This window comes from Chiloscyllium punctatum, chromosome 8 (genome assembly GCF_047496795.1).
Source record: "Chiloscyllium punctatum isolate Juve2018m chromosome 8, sChiPun1.3, whole genome shotgun sequence".
NCBI lineage: Eukaryota > Metazoa > Chordata > Chondrichthyes > Orectolobiformes > Hemiscylliidae > Chiloscyllium > Chiloscyllium punctatum.
Genome location: NC_092746.1, coordinates 66,722,697 through 66,750,430, shown reverse-complemented (window position 1 = coordinate 66,750,430; position 27,734 = coordinate 66,722,697). Strand labels below are relative to the sequence as shown.

At 39.7% G+C, this 27,734-nt stretch overlaps 1 protein-coding gene across 1 annotated transcript in view; it reads right to left on the bottom strand.

Moving 5' to 3' along the window:
• Positions 1–7,988: 7,988 nt before the first annotated feature.
• The window catches only part of oxnad1 (oxidoreductase NAD-binding domain containing 1), a 33,654-nt gene continuing 13,908 nt past the window's right edge, over positions 7,989–27,734 (bottom strand). Inside the window, exons 5-7 of the mRNA XM_072575706.1 lie at positions 14,905–15,147; positions 12,093–12,201; positions 7,989–10,978 (exon numbers count right to left, since the gene is read on the bottom strand). Of these exons, the coding sequence (XP_072431807.1) occupies positions 10,827–10,978; positions 12,093–12,201; positions 14,905–15,147 (504 nt within the window). The 3' untranslated portion in view covers positions 7,989–10,826. The remainder of the gene's footprint in view (positions 10,979–12,092; positions 12,202–14,904; positions 15,148–27,734) is intronic.

Genomic DNA, 27,734 nt, shown 5'->3' with positions numbered 1-27,734 from the left:
AAGTACACGAATCTTTATTCAATTTCCACCACCAGGAAGATAGGAGAACACCCGAGTGGCTAGTGACAAGCACTGCCCTTCACACCAGAGGGCAATGCTATGTGATCAAAACAGTGAAGGGGAGGGTAGGGACTAAATCAAAATAGAGTTGGAGGGGGAAATAATGCACTTCACTCCCTGCGGCGCCCACCTCTCCCTGAAACATTATCTTATATGCAGCATTTGGTGATTCAGGTATTAATTGCAAATATAGGGGTTGCTTCAAATTTACGCTGATGACATACTACTTTCTCTTTCCTCCCAGCTGCTCGACCATTTCTGTGCCATCAAACTGCTCCAAAACAACATGCATGTTGCATCTGCCAGCTCAAACTCATTCTTACCTGAAACTCTGCTCAACTGGCAATGATTCTACCTCTCTTGTTGTCCTCTTAGTCTGAATTATGTTTTGCTGAATGTGATAAATGGATATTATTATTATTCTGGATTTGGATTTGGATTTTTGAAATCGAGACAGAAGTATGGTTTTAGTTGTGTATGAAGCAAGCTTTTTGAGAGGGCAGAGCATCATTTGGGACTGTGAACTAGAGACATAATTTCAAGGAAAGCATATGTTTCCATCAATTGCCTTATAGGGTACACATGGTGTTAATGGATAAACTGTTTTAAGCTGTTCAGTATAAGACAGAGACAACAGATCAGAAAGATGAGTTCAGTTTTAGCATCACGATAGAGGAATCAATATTTTAGTTCAGGGGAAACGTTTCCTCTTTGTAGAGAAGTGTTCATTTTTAGAATCACTAGGTCATGAAAATGCACAGAAGATGTTAAGCAGAGGTTTGGACCATATAGTACAAAAGGTTCATACCTGCAGACTGGGAAAAAAAGCCCTACAACTATCTCAGCAGAGCAATAAATGAAACCTAAAAAAGTTCAGTTAAGTACGAAAGGAAAGAAAATATTTCTAAGATTGAGTAAAAATACCAGCATCATGTTTGATCCTGAACTGAGATCCAAAACATTCATCCTTTTCATCATTAAAAGAAAAAAAAGACTTCGGTTGAAAAACAAGTTGGAAAAACATTTGCACATTTTTCACCTAAGGCACATTGATAAAGAAGACTTTTATGTATTTTGCGAGCTGTTCAATTCAACAAAGGCATTTCAGTGTAGTCAGTTGCTGAATCCAGGGCCTTGGCCAGATACATAACTCTGCTTGGTGTTCTCACCCTTTTCATTAGTCCAACCAATCCCAGTCCTGCCAGTCATCTGAGATCCAACTAAGCTGCCCGTTTGCAGATACTGGTCATCAAACTGTGCATCTTTCATGTCTTGGTTGCTTGCTGGACAGATTAATTAAAGCACTAAGGAGATTTACTCTCTGCTTCCTGTTGTTAAATCAGTTTTAAGTCTAATTAGCATATAAAACCAGTTACTAGGAAGATGCGTGAAGATAGATTTGAGTTAATGCACCTGCTGATTCTCTTTCTTTTTTCAATAGCCCATCTGACAACATAATTATTATTGTAAGCCTCTGTTCTACTGAATGACACCAATGTACAGTGCTGCCTGCAATTAGTCTAAATGAGTTGGTTCCAAGACAAGCTATATTACCTTTCTTGTTACTAAAACAAAGAATTTATGTTTACCTGTATTTATTCCAAATGGTAATTACTATCATTAAATGTACCATTGCATGGCTATGACTTGACTTTAAATGAGTTGAGCTCTCTCAGACAGTAGCAAAATATTTGCCTGTGCACAATGAACAGCTTTGTTTTGGCAAGACAGTATTCACTAAACTCTGCAGCACTAAATACCAATTTAGAAAAAAAGCTTTTGCATATTGGCAAACAGTAATACAAGTTGCGTTTTAAATATCCAAAAAAACCCTTTATTACTCTCCAGAGATATATTAACCAACCTGTTTAACCAGGGGAGACATGTTAAGAATATACTGGGGGCTATTTGGATCAAAACCAGAAAGTATTTTTAAATAGAACATAGAAGCTCAACAGCTGACTTAAGGATTTTAGCAGTAAGTAACCTGAACCATAAGATAAAGGAAAATTTGACAATATGAAACAGTCACTTCAGCTTGAAGGATCTGTAACAAACTATAAATCTTCATCCAATACAAGTAATTTTTAAATTCCTGAGTAAAAGCACACTGTACAATGAAGCAGACAAGTTATTAACAGGAAAAATGGAACAAGCTCAGTTATTTTTAAGCAGTAATGTTTTTCAGGACATTGAGTTTAACTCATATCCTGTTCCACAGTTGACAGTACAATGTGTTAACCTAAAGTGCTATCCAATGCATACTAGTTTGATAATCGTTGTTCTAATGGCTCTCTCAAAGAAATGCTGAAGTCGCTGGTCCAAGTTGGTGAGATGTTCATTAAAGCCAAATCCTGATTTTAAAAATTTCTGCTTGCTAAACTTACTTGTGGAGGCTGTAAGGTGGTTCATCTTTCCATGGATTGCCACCTTGCTGTGGTGAAGATTCTGGTGTATTCTGGGTTGATCCTGAGTGTGATGCTGTCAGGAGTTGACAACTCACAACAGGGCCACCCATGATGGGAGGGTCATAGGGAAAGATACAGAAAAGTGCTTTCCAGAAGTTATCCTCAATAGCGAGCCAGGTGGAAGATACTTAGGTAATATCAACAGTTATGATGGCTGCAGTAGGGAGATACCCACTCATCAAGGTTAACTTGTCACTGAAACTGAATCTACCTTCTGTCAAAGAATATGTCTGCTGATGTACAACAGCATCCTCACATTAAAAAGATGTCCCACAAATGGCATCTACCCAGATGAATTCAACTCTCACCCACCCCATCCCCACCTCTGTGCCCCACACACGCATACATACACACTTAACACAAGCCCTGCAGCAATCGGTTAGAGATCTGGAAGCTCTAGCTTTGGACCAGCATGTAGACAGTGGAGTGTGACTCAGTCGTTATGCCTTGGAATATGCATTACCATCATGTGTGGCTCTCCAGTTGTTGGCCACGTTAGTGAGGCAACAGGCTATTTTTAGAGCACCTTTTCTAGTCTGATCCCCTTGTGGAGTGAGCAGGGTAGATCTTAAAGAGAACTATTCAGTTGTAAAGAAAGCTGTTGAAACACTCCTGCTATTCCAGTGGGCTCTTTTACAGGTGGTCTGAAAACCAAAATGAAATTAGATATCGGAACCTAGAATGTCTTAACTTTCATGGAAGAGCAAAACAGTTATCTGAACGAAGAAGTATGCTCGTTCCCCATGAACTCAGACACTTGAACATTATGACTGAGTCTCCTGCAGGGCAGCAAAGTGCAGGCAAAGGGTAGCAGGTAGACCTTCTTCTGGAGAAAAATCCAAGAATCAGTTGAGGATTTGTGGAATTGGATTCACTATCAAGAACAAACTTGCCAATTGACTCTTGGAGCTCCTTTTTGACATCAATTATCAACTCTCCATCTACTTGCTATAAACCAGCAGGCAATGGTTGTATCTGTGCTCCAACCTTTGATGTCACAGTGGAGTCCAAAGAAAGGCTTCCATCCACCATGGTCACCAACATTCCTAAAAAGATAAAACTATCCTCCTTGGAGACTTCAATGCTAGGGTTGGAAAGCACACAGAACATAGAACAATACAGTGCAGAACAAGCCCTTCAGCCCTCGACGTTGCGCTGACCTGTGAACTATTCTCAGCTCACCCTCCCCACACTATCCCATCATCATCCATGTGCTTATTCAAGGATTGTTCAAATCTTCATAATGTGGCTGAGTTGACTACATTGGCACGTAGGGCATTCCATGCCCTTACCACTTTGAGTCAAGAACCTGCCTCTGACATCTGTCTTCAAAAAAATCACACCTCAATTTGTAGTTATGCCCCCTTGTACAAGCTGACGTCATCATCCTAGGAAAAAGACTTTCACTGTCTACCCTATCTAATCCTCTGACCATCTTGTATGTCTCTATCAAATCCCCTCTCAGCCTTCTTCTTTCCAATGAGAACAGACCCAAGTCTCTCAGCCTTTCCTCATAAGACCTTCCCTCCAGATCAGGCAACATCCTGGTAAATCTCCTCTGCACCTTTTCCAATGCTTCAACATCCTTCCCGAAATATGGCGACTAGAACTGTACACAATATTCCAAGTGTGGTCGCACCAGCATTTTGTATAGTTGCAGCATGATATTGCGGCTCCGGAACTCAATCCCTCTACGCATGAAACCTAACACACTGTATGCCTTCTTACCAGCACTATCAACCTGGGTGTCAACTTTCAGGGATCTATGTACATGGACTCCAATATCCCTCTGCACTCCACATTACCAAGAATCTTTCCATTGACCCAGTACTCTGCTCTCCTGTTATTCTTTCCAAAGTGCATCACCTCACATTTAGCTGCATTGAACTCCATTTGCCACCTCTCAGTCCAATTCTGCAGTTTATTCAATCCCCCTGCAACCTGTAACATTCTTCCATACTGACCACTGCTCCACCGACTTTTGAGTCGTCAGCAAATTTACTAATCTATCCACCTATGCCGGCGTCTAAGTCATTTATAAAAATAACAAACAGCAGACCGTGGTCCCAAAACAGATCCTTGTGGCACACCACTATTAACCGGACTCCAAACTGAATATTTTCCATCAGCAACCACTCGCTGCCTTCTTTCAGTAAGCCAGTTTCTAATCCAAACTTCTAAATCACCCTCAATTCCATGCCTCGTTTTCCACAACAGCCTACCATGTGGAATCTTATCAAAGGTTTTATTGAAGTCCACGTCAACTGCCCTACCCTCATCTCCATGCTTGGTCACCTTCTCAAAAAACTCTGAGGTTTGTGAGACATGACCTGCCCTTGATGAAAACATATTGACTATCTGAAATCAAATTGTTGCTTGCTAGATGATTATAAATCTTATCTCTTATAATCCTTTCCAAAACCTTTCCTACAACAGAAGTAAGGCTTACTGGTCTATAATTACCTGGGCCATCTCCACTGCCCTTGTTGAACAAGGGTACATTTGTAATCCTCCAGTCCTCTGGTACTAAATCTGTAGACAATGATGACTCAAATATCAAAGCCATAGGCTGTTATCTCCTCCCTTGCTTCCGAAAGAATTCTCGGATAAATCCCATCCGGCCCAGGGGGTTTGTCTACTTTCACTCCTTCTAGAATTGATAACACCTGTTTGTAACTAACTTTTATCCTTTCTAGTCTAATATCTTGTACCTCATTTTTCTCCTCTACTCTAGTCATCCTTTTATTCCTCACATACCTATAGAAAGCTTTAGGGTTCTCCTTTATTCTATTTGCTAAAGACTGCTCATGTCCTCTCTTTGCTCTTCTTAACACTCTCTTTAAATCCTTCCTAGCTGATCTGACACCCAACTCTGGAAAGGAACCATTGGAAGACAAGGAGTTAGGAATTCTCTTGCTCACTAAATGTGTGGATGATCTGGCCATTACCAAAAAGACAAATTCAAGACTTCTTGAAGGCATCCATGATAAAAACACTGCCAGAACACTAGTGGAACAGGTTTGAGGGGCTGAATGTCCAACTTCTGCACCCAAGTTCTTTTGGAGTGCGTGCCATAATGAGGATTCTGAGGGATCTCATACACAACTCTGATCAACACTGTAATAGCTACTGGCCAGCGGAAAATCAGCCCCAAAGTATTATTTTCAAACTTCTGTTTCCCAGTCCTGTGCACAATTGTTAAGTTTACAAGAAGAAAGTAATGAAACATGCGATGCCTCTATATTCATAATACTTTACTATTACACAATCATGATGTAGAGTTCAATAAACAAATAAGATTTGTCTTGACTTATTTGACTTAACAAAGATTGCGGAGACTACTAGCTGCCACTTATTAGGAATTTTCCTTTCATGTCTACAAATGAAGATCTTAGTAGCTGAATGAAGAGACTTTCTATATTCTGGACAGTTATTTTGTTCTCGCATGCAATTATCTTTAACATTATGTTGATTTTTGTTAAAGGGAACATGGGGTCAAATTTCAACTTTGGATGTTTATAAAATTCTGAAAATTCATTAGTTACATCATAATAGCAAAGTCGTTTCCTAATTAGTGGATGTGCGATATTGTGACTATTAATGGTTATAAGGCGGTGTTAAAGTTTGGAAGAAAAATACAGAAACTTAGCTGGACTATATATGGAGCAATCAAATACAAGTGGAAGGATATGAAAGTGTCCACCATTACTTTCTCCAGTAACATCTTTAAATTCCAGACTATGGTATTTGCACTTAAAGTACAATATGAAAGCATGCTAATTTGAGGATTTTCTTCTGTAAGATAATTTTAAAAAGATTTCTCATGCACTCTTAATTGGAAAGCTTTATTGGCTATTTAAACAGCCAAGTAAAAGAGTTTTTGTAATAGCATAGCTTCCATTGAAGTTATTGGGCAATTACTGGTCTGTTACATTTCACTTGAAACTTAGAGAAAGTTATTAAAGGCATGGTTCTTAAGAGAAAGCAGAATTATCTTCAGCACTAACAATTATAATTCATTTGTTAAAAACAAAAAAAGTACATCACACAACTAAAGGAACTTTATTATGTATTTTCTAATGACACAGTTGACCCTTTGTGATTGATGTAGTTTGTAGGAGAAAAGAATTTCAAGGATGCCTAAGTTAAGGTACCAGGTAAAGCTATCATGCTGTAATCGCCCTAAAAGCAGTTCCACATAATTTTCCATTTTAGATTAGTATCCTATCCACTATATAAAGTGTGCAAAAAATGAGAAATGAGATTAAGAAAAAAAAAGTCAAAATTATTTATTGCGGCATGAAACATTCACTTTGGACAAGATACATCACTTTTAACAGTCCTAAAAAGGTCCTAAAGAAAATTTCAGCATTTTTATATTGTGCAAACTATATTCAAAATTAACTTGTGGAATATACATTGGTTATGGTTTTCTAACCAGATTAAGGCACCATGTACTCGACTATTCAAATTTGAAACATATACTAGTTACTACCGCAGTTACACCAGCACCACCTGTCCATCCGCTACATCAATGATGGTATTGGCGCCGCTTCATGCTCCCATTAGGAAGTTGAACAGTTCATCAACTTTATCAACACCTTCCCTTTCCACGTGGTTCCAACGCATCACATCCATGTTCCACACCTCTGCCCTCAAACCCCACCCCTCCAACCACAACAAGGGCAGAATCCCCCTGGTCCTCACCTTCCACCCCACCAACCTCTGCATAAACCACATCATGCACCATTTCTGCCACCTACAAATGGACCCACCCCCATCCGCAAAGATCCTTCCCTCCATGACTACCTGGTCAAGTCCATGCCCCACAGCAACCCACCCTCCCGTCCTGGCACCTTCCCTTGAAACTGCAGGAATTGCAAAACCTGCGCTCACACCTCCCTCCCCAGTTCACCTCCATCCAAGGCCCCAAAGGAGCCTTCCACATCCAAAGTTTCACTTGCACATGCACCAATGTAATTTATTTTAAATCGGTTGCTCCCAATGCAGTCAGCTTTACCTTGGGAAGATTGGACGCCTTCTCGCAGAGTGCTTTAGGGAACATCTCCGGGACACCCGCATTAATCAACCTCACTGCCCCATGGCTGAACATTTCAAGTCCCCCTCCAACTCTGCCGGGGACATGCAGGTCCTGGGCCTCCTCCACCGCCACTCCCTCACCAACCGATACCTGGAGGAAGAACGCCACATCTTCCGCCTCAGAACATTTCAACCCCAGGGCATCAATGTGGACTTCACCAGTTTCCTCATTTCCCCTCCCCCCACCTTACCCCAGTTCCAACCTGCCAGCTCAGCATCATACTCATGACCTGTCCTACCTGCCAATCTTCTTCCCACCTATCTGGTCCACCATTCTCTCCAACCTATCACCTTTATCGTAACCTCCATCCACCTACTGCACTCTTAGCTACATTCTCCCCAGCCCCACACCCCCCCCTCTCATTTATCTTTCCGGAGGCTCCCTACCTCATTCCCGATGAAGGGCTTTTGCCTGAAACATTCACTCTAATCTCAGCGACAACACTACCAATTGATTTTAAAACCTAGTCAAATTCAAAATATTCCACTCTTAAAACAAATTAGAAAATGGCATCAAATAAATGCTGGCCCTATGCCAACAACCTTTGTCTAGGCAGGAGGAGAGGGACAGAGACATCACTTTACGGTAATTGTTCCTGATCACTTTCAGATTCATTTAAGGCACAACTAACAGAATTATGTGAAGCATGACAAGTTTCACTTAGCTTCTAATGATATTCAGTTTGCAAAGATATCCAGAGGTTTAAATGCAATAAACAAAATGGAGCTCAAGTATTGCTGAAAAAGATATTTAGCCAAACCTTTGAGTCTTCCACTCTTCAGGACAATGTAAACAATGCAAAGGAAAGACATTATTTATATTGAGTGGAATGTGCTATTTGGTGAATAGATTAAATGCTAAACAAGTTGGCAAGTTGTTAAACAACTCCTAGTATGCAAAGAATTATATGGATGATAAAGTACACAATCATCAAACTCCCAGTCTTATCACTTACCATACTGACATTATATATATTAATGCAGAGCCCTGTTCTATACTGACACAATGAATAAGCACATACATTGTATCTCTTTTCAACTCAGGAAAATAGCTGACAATCCATTCTCAGGATTGTACCTCAGCACAATGCCATCAGAGTTATTCTGTCAGGTTTAAAATAAAAAAAAATGTTTAGCAGTTAATTGTCAATCATCTAACTGGTACATTAATCGTGGCAATGCCACCTATCAGTTCTCTTCTCCCAAAAAAGTGTAATTTCTTTCCCCTTTACATTGACATTATTATGAACTGTGTTATGACATGGGGTAAACCTCCTGCTTAATTTAAAATTGGCAACCCAAAAATATTTATCCCCTGCAGTAATCTGGAAAAATTCGAGAGGCCAAGGATTATTTAAAGTAAAATTAACAACTTTATTTCAAGGTATAACAGAATAATTAACAAACTACTATTTACAATTTCTTTCTCGAACCTATCTTTTACCTTCTCTTCCATAATAATATCCGATAAAACTCCCAAATTAAGATTTATAAAACAACACTTCTGATCTCAAGACCAGGCAGCTGTAGGTTCTTGTCTTCGGATCTTCCTGCATCTTCTTTTCTCCTTGTTAGGAATTTCTGCGTCACACGTTACTGATCGAAAAGATACCTTTTTAAGAGAGCTATTTTTCAGACAGTCTGTTTAAATGCTGGGCTTGTAAGTTCTCCTCTCAACTGTTCAATTTCCTCCCAGTCTTCTATCCTATAGCATCTCATCGTGTCATGGGCTTTTAAGATTGTCAGTATACTCAATTCAAACTTGATTGAAAATTGGTATTTTTTTGGGGGTATAATTTAAACTGATTGCCTGGAGACAAAAATAAATTCGAATCCAGCCAACGAACAACTTGAGTTGTTCAACCCAGTGTTACATACATTGTTGCCTTATTGAGAACACTTGGTGCTGTGTCTGGTTGTTCTGCTGCTTTTAAAGGTACACCCACATCTTCATAACAACTGTCCTGATGACTGCAAGATCAAACACTTAAGACAAAAAAATCTTGTTTTTCAACAATACTCAAATTCTGTACTCTCAAGTTTCAAATGAGGTTGGTTTTTAAGAGGACTCGGAAATTTGAATAAAATAAATTATTTTAAATAAATAACGGGAAGTATTTAATTGCAGTGCACTTAACCAAAAAGTAAAAATGTCAACTTTGTAAAACAATATAATAATTTTTAGAAATAGAAGTCACACCGGCTAACATTTAATCTCTTCTCAGTTTCAAAGCACTGAAATGGTCTCTAAAATGCTGTTTTCAAAATGTGTTAGATATAGCTGTTTAACAATTTTTAAGTTAATGCATGTTTCCAATCCTCTTATAAACTTGCAGTCCAGTTTCATTCTTTGTTCAAGTAGAAGCACAGTTGTAGGTACCAATGAAGTATGGTTAGCAAGTCTGGTAATAAATTCACCAGGATAATTTCTCATACAAACTTATCTTTTTTGAAAATGACCACATTCTGTGAGATATCCATTACATTTCAAACAACTGTCTGCAATGTATATTCAAACAGCAAAATGCATTGGTGGCTCATGGTGTTCCACAGGATCTTTACGCTTTCTGATGGCTGACTTTTCATGTTAAAATATCAAATCAGGTACTTCTCACCCTTCAGTAACAATTTTCTTGGTCATTCTGATTCTGCACTGAGTTCTGGGTTTTACTTGATGTGTCATCTAACCACCTGTCAATTTACTAGTAAGTGGTCTTGTATTTCTTGACTTCGGTGTATCTGGGAATGTTAGACTGGGATACATTTCCTGTATTGTTCAATTACATTTGGGTTAATATAATTTTGCATTGCTATAAAACTAATGCAGCATCAGCTAAAAGTTCAATAGTGTACAAAACAATACAGAAATAATATTACTTAATTTGCATTTTTATAATGTTAGAAAATGAAAAGATGATGTCAACTTTTACTGTTGAATATTTTACGATTTTATATATTTCACAAAAGGAATTTAATGGCAATATTCAGGATTGAAAATCCCACAGACAATTCACTACATGAATAGCGTCGAACCTAATTATACTGATCTCAATTTCCAACTTTGAGTACGGCTTCCAGCAATCTTAATGGTCTTGGAATCAAAGAACAATCAGAGATTGATATTCAATGCTGGAGTAAAGTTATAACCCTTTGATTATCAGAACATGTTAAGGTAATTTTTTTTTTTTAAGGCTTGCACTACCACCACTTTTCAAAAACGATACACTCTTTAGGAACGCCAAGTTTTTCTAGCTGTTGAGAAACAGCCTCTATCATTGGAGGTGGACCGCAAATATAACAGAGGTTATCCTTTGATACATGTGCTAGAGTTCTTTCAGATATTCTTCCAGCTGAAACAGAAATGAAAATTAGTCAAGTACAGCTAAATATTACTAGCTCCAAAACACAATTATATTTAAATGGTTTGATGCAAAACTTTTTAATGTTCTCTAATTCATCAAATGGAAGGCAATGGTAGTTATCAACAAAAAGAAAATCATAATCTTACATTTACATAGCAGGATTCACAACCTCATGACATCTAATAATAGTTAAACAATTATTTCAAATATGTGAACTTACGAGCATGGTATAAAGGATCATGGCTCCTAATTTGCAGACAACATAGATCCCGCAAATAAAGAAAAGATGATGTATACCAAGACATAAGGTGCTGATTAAGAATCAATGGGCATGATGCAAGGAAAACACGCCAGCTCTTTTCATATGTGTTGTGGAGTCTTTTGAGCCATGTTCAGGGGCAGATGGAGCCTTAGTTACACATTTCATTGGCAATTCACAATACATCAATTCCTCAGAGTACACTGGATGGTCAACTTAGATTGGGTGCTCAAGTAAGACAATTAAGACAAGAATGCTGTTACTAAATCACAAAGATGACACTTAATAATGATCTCTTACTCTCAACAACCATTCTACCCATTCCGTCAACTTTCTTTCAAATAGGAATACAGGACAAGATCATGGGATACAGCCCTGCAAATCTTTCTTTCATAATTACTTAACTGGCTACCTTTAGCAAAATACTACTGAATCTCATTCACCATCTTTTGAGGTAGGTCATTCCTGAGCATAACTAGGTGATTTTTTTCCACATCTTCCTCACTGGTTCTTTTACAAATTTCCTTAAATGTGCATCCTCTGTTTACCAATCAATCATTCTGTCTGTTTCACTGTTAAAAGTAATTTGTTTTTGCAACCTTCACAAGGTTTGGGATCCTCCCTAAAATGCATGTCATTTGCTGTGAACCTTTCAGAAAACTTACAATTTCAAGCATTCTTACCTTTCCTTCCTTATTTGACTTAGGTTACTTTCTTGGGTAAGCTGCTTTTCTTTATTACATAGAGTAAAACTGAGCTATATTGCTAAATAAACCATGCTAATCAATTTAGGACATGCATCAATACTTTGATAAGCACATTTGGTAGAACACTAGAGCTTACCAGTCACATAAGGTTGCATATTTCCAGATATTTCAAAACTTTGTTGTGTCACATGAAAATTACAGTTGATTTTTCCAGAAAACTCTCTTGCCAGGTTTATGATGCTTCTCTGGAAGAGAAGTTGATACAGTACTGGATGAATACTGACTATAATGTGCTTTATTAATACACATTGATGGATGAGAGAGAAAGACAGAAAATGACTTGGGAAGGGGAGGGAAAGGAAACAAAAAAGTGCAAGCAACCAACACACACAATTATTTTAGAATATGACAGCCATTTGTTAAAGTGCATGGCCCCAATTAACTCTGATTACATGACTTGTGGGGGACAACATACATAACCTTCTTGTGAATCAGGTTGTTGCTTGGCTTAGAGGGAATGCTGGAGTGCATTCCATTCATTCCATTTAAGACCTGCATCAGTACTTTCATAAGCACATTTGGTAGAATCACATAGACACACTACAGCTTAACAGTCACATAAGGTGACAGTATTTTCTGGAGTACAATCTAGGCAGAAATATGGCTGGGATTGAGACGATTTGGAGATTGGGGGTGATAGGGAGAAGAGGGTAAAGAGGAGAGGGAGAGAAGAGAGAGAAACTAAATGCTTAATTACATATTTTACAATTAATGTTTCTGCATTACAAAATTAGTGAGGCTAATCCAGCCGTTTTCCTTTAAACCGGAGGATTGATCAAGTTTATAATAATGTAGTTAATTATACAATCGCACAGTAGCTACAGCATAGTAGATATCTAAATTAGCCTATAGTCTCTTCCAGTTCATATTAGCAACTAAGGTAGTCTCCTCTCCTTTCCTAATAGTTCTGCAAACATTCTCTTTTCCTCATGTCATGTTTGGTTTTTTTTATCAATCATCTCAAATTTGTGTCCTCTGCTTCTCAATCCTTCTGTTAATGGGAAGCTTATTTCATCTTTATTGTTCAAATCCTTCTATATTGAACACCTCTTTTCTTCAAGGACTCAAGCTTTTCTAACCTATCTAACCATCATGGGTAGCATGGTGGCTTAGTGGCTAGCACAGCTGCCTCACAGCACCAGGGACCAGGGTTCAATTCCAGCCTTGGGCAACCGTTCATGTGGAGTTTGCATTTTCTCCCCATGGATTTCCTCAATTAGAATTAGAAAACAATTAGAATTGTGGAAATAGACCTTTTGGCCCAACAAACCCACCCAGATCCATTCCCCTCTCCATTACTCTACATTTACCTTAACTAATGCACCTAACTTGTACATCCCTGAACACCAGAGGCAATTTAGCATGGCTAATTCACCTACCCTGCACATCTTTGAATTGTCAGAGGAAACCCATGCACACATGGGGAGAATATGCAAACTCCACACAGACAGTCACCCGAGGCTGGAATCGAACTGGGGCACCTGGTGTTGTGAGGCAGCAGTGCTAACCATTGAGCCACTATGTCGCCCACAGGTGTTCAAGGATGTGTAGGTTAGGTGTGATGCTCAGTGGAAATGTGGAGTAATAGGATAGGGGAATGGGTATGGGTGGGTTACTCTTTGGAGGGTCGGCAAGGATTTGTTGGATGAAATGGCCTGTTTCCACACTGTAGGGATTTTATGATTCTATTGAGGTAACAGAAGCCCTTCAGCCATGGAACTATTCCACTAAATCTTTTCTGCATCCACTCTAAAACTTTCTCAATCTTTTTAAAACTCCAATTTGTAATTTCACTAGTCTTTCATAGAGGCATATCATACCACCTTTGCTTTTATATTCTCTGTCACGACAGAAGAGGTCTAGGATTTCATGGACCTTTTTAATTAGGTTCTTAACCTTTCTGTAACCCTCAATGATCTGAGCAACTCTCCCCACATCTCCTGTGAAATTGCCCCCTCAGTTAATTTTATCTTTCCTCATTCTTCCTATAAAAATGGATAACTTAACGCTTCCTTACTTTGTTGAATTTTATCTGTCATTTGATATTTCAATAGTCTGTTGAAGCTGCTTTGAAATGTATTTTTTTTCTCCTCAGGTCAAAAATATTTCTAAGCTTAAATCATTTGTAAATTTTGAAATTCACAATATTGGACTAGGAACCCAGATATTGAGCTCAAAACCCATTGAGGCAAATAGTGAAAATAAGTAAACTGAAGAATTACCGAATTAATGTGATGTCCATGAAAGCTGTCAGATTGTTGAAAAACCCAACAGTTTTACTAATACCCTTAAGTGAAGGCATCATGCCATCCCTATTTGTAGTTCCTGCCCCATATCTTCTACAGGGAGAAAGTGAGGACTGTAGATGCTAGAGATCAGAATTAAAGAGTGTTGTGCTGGAAAAGCACAGCCGGTCAGATAGCAACTGAGGAGCAGAAGAGTTGACATTTTGAGCACAAGCTCTTCATTGTGAATCCTTCATCAAATATGTTAACAAGAATTTAACAATTTCCTATCTTTAATCCGACATCGCAATGGACATACAGACAAAGTTTGGGTTGGGAATAGCGTGTATCAAGGCCTAGTATTATAAGCATCCTACAAAAAAAAATGTGAAGCGAACCATGTTTTTCAATTTTAAATGAATATGAACAAAGTACAACACAGCACTATTGCCTACAAGGAATAATTCTGAGTTGAGCATTAAAGAAAGCATTAAATTCAACTGGCTCAAAGCACGGAGAATTAAGTAAAGCCACCAATTTAATTTGTGCTAAATTACATTACACAATGTATTAAAATCCAGCCCAAATTCAGGAGGGTAGGAGAGGGTGGGAGAAGGTATCAGCGCAATGATTTGAAAGTTTAAAAATAAAGGTTTAGCTAACCTTGAAAAGGAGTTCATCTGTGTTTTTGGCGCTATAATACAGCTGCACTGATCCTGGTTTGTATTTACAAGACTTGCTTCCTTGCATTCTGTAGAGATCCACAACGTGCAAAAGTATGGAATACAAGGGATTAATGCCCACTCCACCTGCAACCAGTAACAGGTTCACCGGTTTGTCAGAAGGCTGAGGGTCAAAGAAGAAATCACCTCCAACACGAAGAGTTACTTCTGAGCCAACATCACACTATAGATAAGAATGAAAATTTTTTGTTAAGAACAGTTTTTTGAAAAACAATTGCAATTTCTAGGACAGGCTCAAAACACTTCCTGCACAACCGTCATCCACTATAGGAATGCCTTGCTTCTGAAAATGAAGTTAGAAATCAGATTTAATACTGTTAGGCAAAATATTGCTCATTGCATTTCAGTAGAACCTCCCTTCCAGCTAAACTAAAATGCCAGAATGCATGACTTAGTATTGCTAACTCAATAAAATGTGATCAAAAAAAAATTAATGGGTTTCTTGACCATTATTGAATTGGAAGTTTTATGCCAGAACTGATGAATAAATTTTACTAAAATACATTACACTTTAAACATTGCTCGTTTGCAGGCCTTTGAGAAGGTTCAACAAGCTAAATCTTTAAATCTAAAGATGAATAACACAAACAGTCAAATTTTCCTGATGGGCAACGGTGAGACGATTGAGAAACTATGAAAAGATCAGAAAAGTGAGACTCTCTGTGGAGAGAAAGAAAATTTAAGTTTCCATCCAAGGTTTGACTGGCAAGAGGAGAACTTCACTAGTGAGCAGCAAGAGGCATATTTGCATGTATTACATATTGGTGTCTCATTTAAATGCAATTTCCTATTTTCTCCCATGTGGTGGAGAGCAAGTAGCTGAAGAGAATCCCCGTCACTAAAGTCAAAGCAGATAACTGGTGGCTTTAGTTCTGTGTGCGTTTCTCCAGGCCACCATCCTAGCCAGCAATCCCCAATACTCTATGGGCTGCAACCACCTAAATTCCTCGATTACAGGTTGGTCTTGGCATCAACCACATTACATCATGGCACTTCTTTGACTCACTCTTAATACAGTTCACTACTTTGGAGTCACTAATGCTGCTGCCAAGCCTCTTAGCACCTACTTTGCATCCACTTGGATCATATAGCATTTTTGTCATGCAATATCTTTTCACGATTTGCCACCTCCTTCGGAAGTAAGCCTCACAGTCCTTCTATTGTGCCTTGTCTTCCCATGGCTGTCAGCAGTGATCGGTCAAGCGGGTGGACATGTAGCAACACATCAAATAGCAATATCACACCTACAGCATGTGGCAGCAACTGATACACTGAAGCATGGTCATTTGGTTCAAGCACATTCAAAATTTACCAGAAGTCGTCCACAATCAAGTCTACAGGGACATTCTCAGTCAGGGCGTGGGGGTACTGGCATAACAATGGGTTTTTCCAGTAATTGACAACGGTTTCATGGTTATTAGTAGATCTTAAATCCAATTAAAATTCCATTAATTGTCACTGCAAGATTCAAACGAGCTCACCAGAACACTAGCTAGGTTTCTGGAAAATACCACTCTGTCATTGCACACACAGACATCACTTCCTCCCAAAAACATAAAATCAGTGAAAGCACTCACCACTACCCAGACATTTCAGGATTCCCGACACTAGTGCCTTGAAGGATTGTTGAAGTTTAGAGTCAGAGTTATACAGCATAGAACAAGGGCCCTTGGCCCATCACGTTTATGCCAACCAACAAACACCAAACAACACGAACCCCACTTAATTAAATACCCGGGCTTTTAAGTACTCTTTCAGGTGCTTCTCAAATGTTACAAGAGTACTAGCCTCCACCATGATCTCAGGCAGCACGTTCCATATTTCTGCCATCCTTTCGTGATTGTGAATATCTTTATCAGAGTCCTCTGGGTGAAAAATGATTTCCTTAGATCTCTAAATCACTTGTTCCTCACTTTAAACTTATACCCTTTGGTCTCAGACACATTAGATTCCCCTACAGTGTGGAAACAGGCCCTTTGGCCCAATAAGTCCGCACCGACCCTCCAAAGAGTAACCCACCCAGACCCATTTCCCTCTGATTAATGCACCTAACACCATGAGTAACTTAGCATGGCCAATTCACCTAACCTGCACATGGACTGTGGGAGGAAACTGGAGCACCCGGAGGAAACCCACACAGACACGGGGAGAATGCGCAAACTCCACACAGACAGTCACTTGAGGCTGGAATCGAAACTCTGTCCCTGGCGCTGTGAGGCATCAGTACTAACCACTGAGCCACCGTGCTGCTCCAAATGGCATCAGTCATTGGGAAGAGATTCTCATGAACTAATTTGAGCATTGAAATCTTAAAAAGCAAAAATGGATTCATACTAGCAACAGGGCATTCAATACTAATAAAACTAAATTACAGCTTGATAAAATTATACTTTCCTAAAATAAGGTTTGCATGGCAAGTTGTGCAATATTTTATGCTCTAAATGACAAAATTCTGTTTCAGAGTTGGATTTCTTTTAGTGTTCATTTCAATTCAGTTTGAAAATTTTAAAGGATACGTAACAATCACCTAAAGCTTTAGTCCTGGAACAGATACCTAGGAATGTACAACACACGTGGAAACAATAATCTGAAACTGATGATTATGCTTGCATGTCAACTCACCTGACTATAAAAGAGAAGCACTAGCTTTCAAATGACAAATTTACATTATTTTCTGAAATACATAACTTCCAATTCAAACTAGAAACAAAAAAGCAATTCAGAATTACAATGTATCAATTTTTGTCTTGCATCATTTATATCTACACCAGTTATATTCAAGCAGGCAGCGTAAGTGTTGCAGCACCAGCTAGTGGTAGCAGAATGTGTATAGGTCACATCATAAAAATCACCATGAAGTGAGTCATTAATTTGGACTCCAAAACAAAAATCATTATTCAAGAACTTAAATTTACATTTTTCTACCTACTTTCAGTCTAAATTTAAGCTATAATTAATTTCAAATAAGGAACAGTATTCATGGTACTATTGTGCTGAACTATTTGTGAAAATATACCATATGTACCAACACATCAAAAGTTCCTGTATTTAGTCATTACTGGGAATTTAATTCAAAGATTTTCTGAACAAACGTGCTCATTTTTCCCACTGCATGTTCAATTTATGCAGATAAATCAGACAAAACAAAAATCTGATGATGTGCTTCACAACCACCCTCTATACATTTACCATTTCTCTGCTCATCGAATTGAACATCTAAATAGTAGAGCTGACTCAAGGATTTGAGAGAGAGAAAAATGGGTTTAAACTCATGGGACATTGGCACCAGCACTGGGGAAGAAGGGACTAGTTCTGATGGGATGGTCTTCATCTGAACCTTGCTAGGCCCAGAGTCCAAGCGAATTGCATAACTAGGGCTATAGACAGGGCTTTAAACTAAATTTTGGAGGTGGAAGGCAGGGGTTTCAATTATAGAGGAAATTAGAAAACCTGAATTTAAAGAAAGGTAAGATTGCAGGACTCAGGAGAGGTTATTAAAATCTCAGCACAGAAACAAATAGGACAGAATATCAGGAAAAGGTTAGCAATCAAACTTCAACTCCACTGGACAAATGAATGACAGTTAATACAGGACTGAAGGTGTTATATTTGAATGCATGCAGTGTAAGGAATAAGGTAAATGAGCTTGTGGCACAGATTGAAATTGGCAGGTATGATGTGGTGGGCATCACAGAGACATGGCTGCAAGGGAATCAGAATTGGGAGCTGAATATTCAAGGATATACATCCTCGTGAAAAAAATAGGTAGATGGGCAGAGGGTGTGGGATTGCCCTATTAGTAATAAATGAAATAAAATCAATAATAAGAAATGACGCATGGTCAGATGGTGTAGAACTCTGTGTGGGTAGTATAGAGGAACTGCAAAGGCAAAAAAAAAACATAGTTGGAGTCATGTATCAGCCTGCTAACAGTAGTCAGGAGCTGGGGCACACGATATACCAGGAGATGGAGAAGATGTGTAGGAAAGGCAAAGTTACAGTAATCACGGGGGATTTCAATATGTAGGTGGACTGGGAAAATCAGGTTGGTGATGGTTCACAAGAAAAGGAATTTGTGGAATTTCTACAAGATGGCTTTTTGGAGCAGCTTATGATGGAGTCCACTAGGGAACAGGCAATATTGGATTTAGTGCTGTGCAATGAGGCAGACTTGATAAGGGAGCTTAAGGTGAAGAAACCCTTAGGAAGCAGTGATCATAACATGATCAAATTTACTTTGCAATTTGACAAGGAGAAGACAGAATCAGAAGTATCAATATTTCAACTGAATAAATGCAATTAGAGGCATGAGGGAAGAGCTGAGTAGAACTGATTGGGAGAGGAGCGTAGCAGGTAAGACAGTAGAACAGTAATGGTAGGAGTTTCTGGGAGTAATTCAGGAGACACAGCAGAGATTCATCCTGAGGAAAAAGAAGCAGGGTACAGGGATGATGAGGCAATCATGGCTGACTAGGAAAGTCAGGGATAGCATAAAAGCAAAAGAGAAAGCATATAAAGTAGCGAAGAAGAGTGGGAAACCAGAGGATTGGGAAGCTTACAAAGTCCAACACTGAGCAACAAAAGAAAAAGAAATAAGGAGGGAAAAGATTAAATATCAGGGTAAGCTAGCCAGTAATGTAAAGGAAGACTGTAAGAGTTTCTTGAGATACATAATGGGCATAAGAGAGACAAAAGTGGACACTGGGCCGCTGGAAAATGACACACAAGAGATAGTAGTGGGGAACAAAGAAATGGCTGAGGAACTGAATAATTATTTCACGTCAGTCTTCACAGTGGAAGACATGAATGATATCCCAAAAGTTCAAGAGAGCAAGGGGGACAGAGCTGAGCATTTGTGGTCTTCACTAAGGAGAAGGTGCTAGAAAAAATGAATGGCCTGAAGGTGGATAAATAACATGGACCAGATGGATTACACCCCAGATCTCTAAGGGAGATATCTGAAGAAATAGTGGAGGCACTAATAGTAATCTTTCAGGAATGACTAAAATCAAGGAGAGTCCCAGAGGACTGGAATATTGCTAACGTAACACCCCTGCTAAGACGGAAAGTTACAGACAAATTAGCCTAACCTTGGTCCTAACCTTGACATGGGATCCCATCGTGAAGGATACTTGGAACTGTGTGGTAAAATAGGGCAGAGTCAGCCTCATTTCATCAAGGGAGGTCATGCCTGACCAATCTGCTAGATTTCTTTGAGGAAGTAACAAGCTGATACGACCAAGAAGAATCAATGATGTTTTCTACCAGGATTTGAAAGAGGCCTTTGACAAGGTGGCACACAGTACACAACTGAGTAAGATAAGGGTCCATGGTGTAAGAGGCAAGGTGCAAGCATGAATAGAAGTTTGGGTGTCTGGCAGAAAGAGAGAGTGGCGATAAAAGGGTCTTTCTCAGGGTATCAGCTGATGACAAGTGGTGTTCCACAAGGCTCAGTGTTGGGACCATAACTTTTCATTTAATACATGAAGGATCTAGATAAAGGAACTGAGGGTATTCTGGCTAAATTTGCAGATGATACAAAGATAGGTAGATGGACAGGTAACATTGAGGAGGCAGGGAGGCTGCAGAAGTATTTGGGCAAAGAAGTGGCAGATGGACTACAATGTGGTAAAGTATGAGGTCATGCACCTTGGTTGCAAGAATAGAGGCATGGACTATTTGCTAAATGGGAAGAAAATTTAGAAGTCTGAAGTGCAGAGAGACTTGGGAGTTGTAGTGCAGGATTGTCTCAAGCTAAACTTGCAGATTGAGTCGGTAGTTAGGAAGGCAAATGCAATGATGGCATTTATTTTGAGAGGACTTGAATATAAAAACAGGTATGTTCTTCTGAAGCTTGAAAAAGCTTTGGTCAGACCACATTTGGAGTATTGTGTACAGTTGTTGTGGTTCTGTTCGCAGAGCTGGGAATTTGTTTTGCAGACGTTTCGTCCCCTGTCTAGGTGACATCCTCAGTACTTGGGAGCCTCCTGTGAAGCGCTATTGTGATCTTTCCTCCGGCATTTGTAGTGGTTTGACAGATTCAAACCACTACAAATGCCGGAGGAAAGATCGCAGAAGCGCTTCACAGGAGGCTCCCAAGCACTGAGGATGTCACCTAGACAGGGGACGAAACATCTGCAACACAAATTCCCAGCTCGGCGAACAGAACCACAACAACGAGCACCCGAGCTACAAATCTTTTCACAAATTTTGAATTGTGTACAGTTTTGGGCCCTAAATCTCAGGAAGGCTGTACTGGCCCTGGCACGTGTTCAGACAACATTCACGAAAATTGTCCCAGGAATGAACAGCTTGACATATGAGGAATGTTTGAGAATTCTGGGTCTATACTTGATGGAGTTTAGAAGGATGAGGGGGGGGATCTAATTGAAACATACAGAATACTGAATGGCTTGGACAGATTGGATGTTGGGAAGATATTTCCATTGGTAGAAGAGACTAGAACCCAAGGGGACAGCCTTAGAGCAAAGAGAAGACCTCTTAGAACAGAGATAAGGAGAAACTTCTTCAGGCAGTGAGTTCCAATCTATGGAACACACTGCCACAGAGGGCTGTGGAGGTCAGGTCATTAAGTATATTTTAAAATGGAGATATAAATTTTTGATTGTAAAGAGGATCAGGAGTTACGGAGCTAAAATGTGATTTCGGGGTTGAGAAACTTATTAGCCTTTATTGAATGGCAAAGAAGACTTGATAGGCTGAATGGCCTAATTTCTGCTCTTATGGTCTCGTGGGAGTGAAAAGTCCACAAAGCTTTTTGTTTAGTGTTGTTTAAAGCAACATACTAATGTTGAGCTAACGGCATACAGTGGAAAAAATTCATCTAATTACTTATTATAGAATTGAGATATTGTTTTCAATAATATGTTATATATCCACAATGCTCTTACATTGTTTATGTCACTGGACTAAAGGACTTTTACCCGAAATGTTGATTTTCCTGCTCCTCAGATGCTGTCTGACCTCCTGTGCTTTTCCAGCACCACATGCTTGACACTAATATTTCAGAAGTCAAGCCAAGGGGGCAATCAATTTTCAATCATCTTAAAACTGAGATTTAAAGCTCATAATGATAATTTATAATCTGATTTCAGTTAATTAAATGAAGCTTATGACCAAAATGACCATATTGTTGTTAGCCCTATTATTTAATTATAAAGTTATGGAATTTTATCTGAGCTGATCTACTGATTCCAAAATAGCCAGGTGTTTGACTGCTTTGAAACATCCTAATAAGCGATTTCTGAGAAAATTTGTAGCTCAGGTTGATGTTCTGGATGTAGGTTTGCTTGCTGAGCTGGAAGATTCATTTTCAGATGTTTTGTGACCATACTAGGTAACATCTTCAGTGAACCTCCGGACGAAGCACTGCTGATATTTCCTGCTTGCTATTTATATGTTTGGCTTTCCTGAATTGGTGATGTTATTTGATTAATGATTAATGATGCCCATAACAGACTCTGTAAATACAACAGAGAAATTTTGCACCTAAAGACTTTACTCACTCATGCAACAGACCATGAATGGATAGACACAATACAACAAGCCATAGATATTAGACAGTGACAAACACAGAAAATGAAAAAAACTAGATCTGCAGAAAAAACTAGACAAACTTACATCAAATAACAACACCGACAACACAGAAACATGGATAAAAAATATTTTTATCTGACCAACCCTTAACAGACACTTAGTTAGAGGATTAAATTACAACTGCCAGGATGCGGACAAGAAAGATTTCTTAGCAGCATTAGAAACAAAACTGAAAGACAACCAACTCACAGAAGAAACCCAGCAAACTATAAGACAGGTAATTGCACTAACATTAAGCAGGGAAAAGGAAGGAAACACACTAGAAAGGAAAGCACTAGAAAGACTAAAAAAAGTTAAAAATATTGTTATCCTACCAGCAGATAAAGGACACTTGACAGTCATTTTAAATCAAAGAGACTACATTGAAACAGTGAACGCAGACACCAACACTAACCGACAAATGGCGATAGACCTGACCCCACAACTAGAGAGCCGAATCACAGCCTTACTCAAGAAACTTCAGAATTCTGGAGAAATAAATAAGATAGGCCTTCCAAAAAATGACAGACGGATCCAACACATGCTTCTACGGATTACCCAAAATTCACAAACCAGGAGCGCCCCCCCCCCCCCTCCCCCCAGACCCAGACGCTACCTGGAACACCAACCTACAGATTGGCCAAGAAGCTACACCAAAGACTAAAACACTTAGTAGAACCACTCCATCCACACCATCCAAGAACCCCTGAAGACCAAAGACACAAAGATAGAAGTGGATGAAATAATGGTCTCCTCTGATCTAACAGCCCTGTTCACATCAATCAACATCAACCTGGCCAAGGAAACACTGACTACACAATTCGAAGACCCAAAGACATATACACCAAACACAAACTTCATCAACAAGGACAGTATCGTCAAGCTAGTAGACCTATGCCTTATCACCCACTTCACCTTCAACAACAAAACCTACAGACAAAGCAATGGAACACCCATGGGATCTCTGATATCAGAGTTCTTAGCAGAGGCAGTTATGCAGAGACTCGAACAAACAGCTCTGCCAATCATCCAACTCAAACTTTGGGTCCGCTACGTGGTTGATACCTTTGTCATCACTAAACAAAACAAATTAGAGGAAACCTTCAAGACCATCAATAATAACCTTACTGGCATAAAGTCCACTAAAGAGGAGGAAAACAACAACAAACTGCCATTCAGTGACGTCACAGTACAGCGAACAGCCAATGGGGAACTTCAAACCTGCGTCTAGAGGAAAACAACACATACAGACAAAATATTCAACTACTGAGGCAATCATCCTAACATCCACAAATGGAGCTGCATCAGAACACTATTTCAACGAGCCACCACACACTGTGGCACAGAGGAACTACACAGAGCAGAGGAAAATCACCTACACAGTGTATTCAAAAAGAACGGGTACCCAATGAACACAGTCTGCCGAATTCTCAGCAACAAACCCAAACAAGCAGACAAAACACACCCAGAAACCCTAGCCACTCTCCCCCCAACATTAAAGGCATCTCAGAAATGACTGCCAGACTACTCGGATCCCTTGACATCATGGTAGCCCACAAATCCACCAATACACTAAAACAGCAGCTAATGAACTTGAAAGAGCCTATGCAGACAACAAGCAAAACTAATGTAATTTACAAAATATCGTGCAAGAACTGTAACAAACACTACATTGGACAAACAGGCAGAAAACTAGCCACCAGGATACATGAACATCAGCTAGCCACAAAACGACATGACCCTCTGTGACTAGTATCCTTACATACAGATAAGGAAGGACACCATTTCGACTGGGACAACACATCCATCCTAGGACAAGCCAAACAGAGACACGCACGAGAATTCCTAGATGCATGGCATTCCAACTGAATCTCAATCAACATATCGAGTTAGACCCCATCTACCACCCCCTGAGAAGAATAGGAAATAACATCACTACAGGAAATGACATCACCAACCCAAGGAAACCCAAACATATAAATAGAAAGCAGGAAACAACAGCAGTGTTTCGTCCAGAGGCTCACTGAAGATGTTACCTAGTATGGTGATGAAACGTCTGAAAATGAACCTTCCAGCTCAGTGAGCAAATCTACATCCATATCCTAATAAGTCAGTACAGGTGGACTGGGTGCCAGTCAAGTGCTTTATCTGGGATATAGTGCTGACCTTGAGTGTTAATGGACCAGCAAACATCCAGACAAGTGGAACATATTCACACTCTTGGAGAGAAGTGGTGGCACAGTGATTAGTAATCCCAAGCCAAGGATGATATGGGATATGGCAAATAAAGACAATTGTATTCAATAAGAGTCTGGGATAAAAAAGCGAAGCTACTCTGTCCATGAAAACATGGTCTATTGTTGGGTTAAAGAAAAACTCATCTGGTTCACTAATACCTCAGATTTCAATGGGTCAATGGGCTGAGAATTAGCAGATAGAGTTTAATTTAGATACATGCAAGGTACTGCATTTTGGGAAAGCAAATCTTAGCTTGTACACTAAATGGTAAGGTCCTAGGGAGTGTTACTGAACAGAGACCTTGGACTGTCGGTTCATAGCTCCTTGAAAGTGGAGTCGCAGGTAGATAGGATAGTAAAGGCAGTGTTTGGTATGCTTTCCTTTATTGGTCAGAGTGTTGTGTACAGGAGTTGGGTGGTCATGTTGCGACTATACAAGACATCGGTTAGGCCACTTTTGGAATATTGCGTGCAATTCTGATCTCCTTCCTTTCGGAAGGATGTTGTGAAACCTGAAAGGATTCCGAAAAGATTTACAAGGATGTTGCCAGGATTGGAGGACTTGAGCTATAGGAAGAGGTTGGGGCTGTTTTCCCTGGAGCGTCGGAGGCTGAGGGGTGACCTTATGGAGGTTTATAAAATCATGAGGGGCATAGATAGGGTAAAGAGACAAAGTCTTTTCCCTGGGGGGGGGGGGGGGGGGGGGGAAGAGTCCAGAACGAGAGGGCATAGGTTTAGGGTGAGAGGGGAAAGATATAAAAGGGACCTAAGAGGCAACCTTTTCACGCAGAAGATGGTACGTGTGTGGAATGAGCTACCAGAGGAAGTGATAGCAGCTAGTACAATTGCAACATTTAAAAGGCATTTGGTTGGGTATATGAATAGGAAGGGTTTGGAGGGATATGGGCCGGGTGCTGGTAGGTGGGACTAAATTGGGTTGGGATATCTGGTTGGCATGGACAGGTTGGACCAAAGGGTCTGTTTCCGTGCTGTTTCTGTGCCAAGGTGGCAGCAGCTTTTATTCACTCTTGGGATGTAAACATTGTTCAATGAACCCACAATTATTGTCCACCACCCATTGTTCAAAAGGTCATGCTGACCTGCCTTCTCCATTGCTCTATGACTCTAAAACAAAGAGTCAAATAGCTCAGGTGGATGACATAGCTGCAAAATAGGCACTGGATTCAGACATGAAAAAGGCTTATCCAATTCATTTGACTCAACAAAGTTGTTTGGAAATCACCAGATGTTATATCAAAGTTTGGTTGCATTAGCCCACAGACTGATCAAGCAACAGTTTGAATTGGAAATGTAGTCAGATTTAGTAGCCGAAATCACAACTTCCTTCATCATCATTCCTGTGCATATTCTTTCCCTTTGATAGATTAGGTGGATTGGCCATGGTAAATACAGTGTTATAGGGATGGAGATTGTGGGAGAGTTGGTCTGGGTGGGTTGCTCTTTGGAGGGTCAGTGTAGCCTTGATTCATCAAATGGCCCGCTTTCACGCTGTAGGGATTCTACAATTATATGAAAACAGACCTACCAGAGGTGGCAGCAGCTTTTATTCACTCTTGGGATGTAAACATTGTTCAATGAACCCACAATTATTGCCCACCACCCATTGTTCAAAAGGTCATGCTGACCTGCCTTCTTAACCGCTGAAATCTATTAGGGATAGGTTGACCCACAATGCCATTAGGGAAGGATATTCAGTATTTTGGTTCAATGACACTGAAGGAATGAAGTTATATTTCCAAGTCTGAATGATGAGCGACTTGGAGATAAACATGCAGGTTACGTTACTCCCAACTATCTATGATCTACTCTAAAGATTTTCCACCTGATTCCCATTGACTCCACTGTTGCTGGGGTTTTCTTGATGCCATACTCAATTCCACTCTTGATGTTAAGGATAGTCACTCTCACCCCACCTCACCTCTGGAGTTCAGTTCTTTTGTTCATATTTAAATTAAGGCTATAATGAGGTCTGAATTTGAATATCCCTAACAGAATCCAAACTAATTGTCACTGAGCAGGCTATTGCTAAGCCTATGCTGCTGGATAGCACTGCTGGTGACACTTTATGCCATTGTCCTGATGACCAAGAGTAGAACAATTGGGTGACAGCTGGTTGGACTGTACTTGTCATGCTTTCTATGTGCCACACATACCTAAGCAATTTTCCACTGTTGGGTAAATGCCAGTGTTGCAGCTGTATTACAACAGCCAGGGGAGAGGCACAGCAGACTTTAGAGCACACAAATAGCTTCACCCTATGTGCACCCTATATTCACTCTACTTCACCCTATATTCAGCCCACTGATGATTTGCAAAACCTTATCAAATCTCCTCTCAGCCTCCTTCTCTCCACAGAGAACAGTCCTAACTTCTTCCATCAATCCTAAAGAGTGAAGTTTCTCAGCCGTTGAATCATTCTTGTAAATCACTTCTGCACTCTCCCCAGGGCAATCACATCGTAGGAACAATTTGGCACCCATTACTGTATACAATATCCCAACTAACGAACAACAAGACCCTCTTTTCCTGCACCCCTTTTAGAATTGCAGCCCCTATTTTATATTATCTTCCAATTTTCTTTCCAGTGAAGTAGATAACCTCACACTTCTCTGCACTGAACCTCATCTGGCACCTATCCGTCCACTCCACCAACTTGTCAATATCCTTTTAAAGTTCCACACAGTCCTCTAATAGTTTACAATTCTCTCAAGTTTCATGTCATCTGTTAACTTTGAAATTGTCTGCTGCATACCAAGATCCAAATCATCAAATGGGGTAGTCAGGAAGAATATTTTCCCTGATGGAGAGATCATTGACCAGGGAACATAAATTCAAAGGGCAGAAGGTTTAGAGGAGATGTGAAGTAAAATCTTTTCAATCAGAGGGTGTGGGAATC